This window comes from Trachurus trachurus (assembly GCF_905171665.1).
Source record: "Trachurus trachurus genome assembly, chromosome: 14".
Classification (NCBI taxonomy): Eukaryota; Metazoa; Chordata; class Actinopteri; order Carangiformes; family Carangidae; genus Trachurus; species Trachurus trachurus.
In genome coordinates, this window is record NC_139903.1 from 25,180,569 (window position 1) to 25,182,933 (window position 2,365).

At 38.5% G+C, this 2,365-nt stretch overlaps 1 protein-coding gene across 1 annotated transcript; it reads left to right on the forward strand.

Moving 5' to 3' along the window:
• Positions 1-1,137: 1,137 nt before the first annotated feature.
• On the forward strand, positions 1,138-2,109 carry LOC310996537 (olfactory receptor 1E16-like; the record flags this gene model as incomplete). Its single annotated transcript, XM_083985959.1, has 1 exon — positions 1,138-2,109. One exon carries the CDS (start codon positions 1,138-1,140, stop codon positions 2,107-2,109), a length of 972 nt encoding a protein of 323 aa, XP_083842085.1.
• Between the last annotated feature and the right edge of the window lie 256 nt (positions 2,110-2,365).

Consider the following 2,365-nt stretch of genomic DNA (forward strand, 5'->3'; position numbering starts at 1 on the left):
CCGGAAGCAGCCTGGTGGTGGAGGTCTGCAGCCAGACACTCTTGGCTTTTTCCAACTCCGCACCATTTCAAAAATCAAACCATTCTAAACCAAACCATTCAGATCTAGAAAAAGTCATCCATGCATTCATTACCACCTGCCTGGACTATTGCAACTCTCTCCACACTGTAATCAATCACTCCTCTCCCGTCTACAATTAATTCAAAACGCCGCAGCCAGACTCCTGACAGGGACACGAAAGAGGGACCACATCACCCCTGTCCTAGCCTCTCTCCACTGACTGCCAGTTAAATACCGCGTTGATTTTAAACTTCTTTTATTTGTATGTAAAGCCCTGAATGGAGTGGCCCCCTCCTACCTGTCAGAACTTTTAACCCATTACTCCCCCTTCAGACCCCTCAGGTCGGCTGACCAAGAGCTTTTAACAGTCCCATGGTCCCATCGCAATTGCTGCCCCCAGACTCTGGAACAGCATCCCCCTCTACTCAGTCAGACTTGCCCCCTCCATCGACTCTTTTAAATCAAGACTAAAAACTCACCTTTGTTCTTTAGCTTTTACATCCCCGTGATTTCTCTTTGTTGTATTTCCTCCATCTTTTGTTGGTTGCTGCTTTTGTTTTGTTTTATCACTTTTTAATAATCCTTTGTATTATGCCTGCATTACAGCACTTTGGTCAACTTGGGTCGTTTTTAAATGTGCTTTAGAAATAAACTTGATTGATTGATTCATTGAATATCAAATATTGTGTTGGTCATAATATATCTAGAACAAGTTAGGTGCTTGTCTGTTGATTAAAAAAAGTTGAAATATTTCCATGTATGACCCATTAATATGTAATTATAACTTGTGTTAGTTCATAAAAATTAAATTTTTTTTTTTTTTTTAAAAAGGCCACAGTATCGTGATAATACCTGGAACCGTGATACTTTGTCTGGTATAGTATCGTGGGTACTCATTTTGGTATCGTGACAACTCTACTCAGGAGGACTGCCTCTCTTATTAGTCCTTCCTATCTCAACAGTTAAAGCTTTGCAGAGTTTCATCATCACAGAGAACAGGACGCAGCACTGACACAGTGAAGAAGACATTTACCTAATGACTGCACTGTGGACAGGAAAAGCTCGACCAGTTTTACAATGAACTTATTCAACTCAGCTCTGGGGAAAAACATCACTTTTATGCATCCTGCATATTTCATTATAAGTGGATTTATTGGTATACCTAACATTAAGGCTTACTATGTCTTCCTCTGTTTTGTGTATATTGTTTCAGTTCTGGGAAACACAGTTGTGATGGCTGTAATAGGTTTAGATCATAATCTAAAGACTCCTAAATATATTGCAGTTTTTAACTTGGCATTTGTGGACTTGTTTGGTAGCTCTGCTCTGGTGCCAAAGGTTCTTGACATCTTTCTGTTTAACCATCGCTACATTCCCTACAATGACTGCTTGACGTTCATGTTTTTCTGCTACACCTGCCTGTCAATGCAGGCTCTTAACCTGGTGGCACTGTCCTATGACAGACTGGTGGCCATCATCTTTCCACTGCACTATCAAGTCAAAGTGACTCACAGGTTCATGTTGTCTTTGATTGCCTCTTTCTGGCTCTTTGTCATTATTGTTGTGCTTATTGCAGTTGGCCTTCTCACAAGACTTTCCTTCTGTGAGTCTGTTGTTGTTAACAGCTACTTCTGTGACCATGGTCAGATATACCGATTGGCCTGCAATGACAAAACTCCAAATTATGCCATTGCTGTTTTGTTACCAGTGCTTATTCTTTGGTTTCCACTGATATTCATTGTGTGTAGTTACCTATATATTGGCTATGCTTTGAGTAAAGTGGCTACATTTCAGGAAAGACTTAAGGCTTTTAAAACCTGCACAGCACATCTTTCATTAGTTGCAATCTATTTCCTGCCAATATTAATCACATTTACTTCTTTGGAAAAAATACATCCCAATGCTAGGATGATAAACCCGTCTCTGACCTCTATCATTCCTCCCATGTTGAACCCAATTATTTATGTTTTGCAGACACAGGAAATCAAAGAATCTCTAAAAAAGTTATTTAAAAACAGAATGCAGTTCAATATAACAACAAAGAAGTAAACTTATAGTGAGCATTGTTTTTTGAATTTTACATGAGGCATACATTTGTTATGTTATGTTACGACTGGTCCGTGTACATTATAAAAATAAATTGTCATTGCTAATACAAGATATGTTTTTATAATCAATACAAATGTTTGAGATTGCATTTCACATTAGATCAAAATCCCTTTAAATTACACCACACTCAGTAACTACCACACCAATTCTTGCAATGTTAGGGATATTACAAGGACAATAGAAATATCTACTTGTC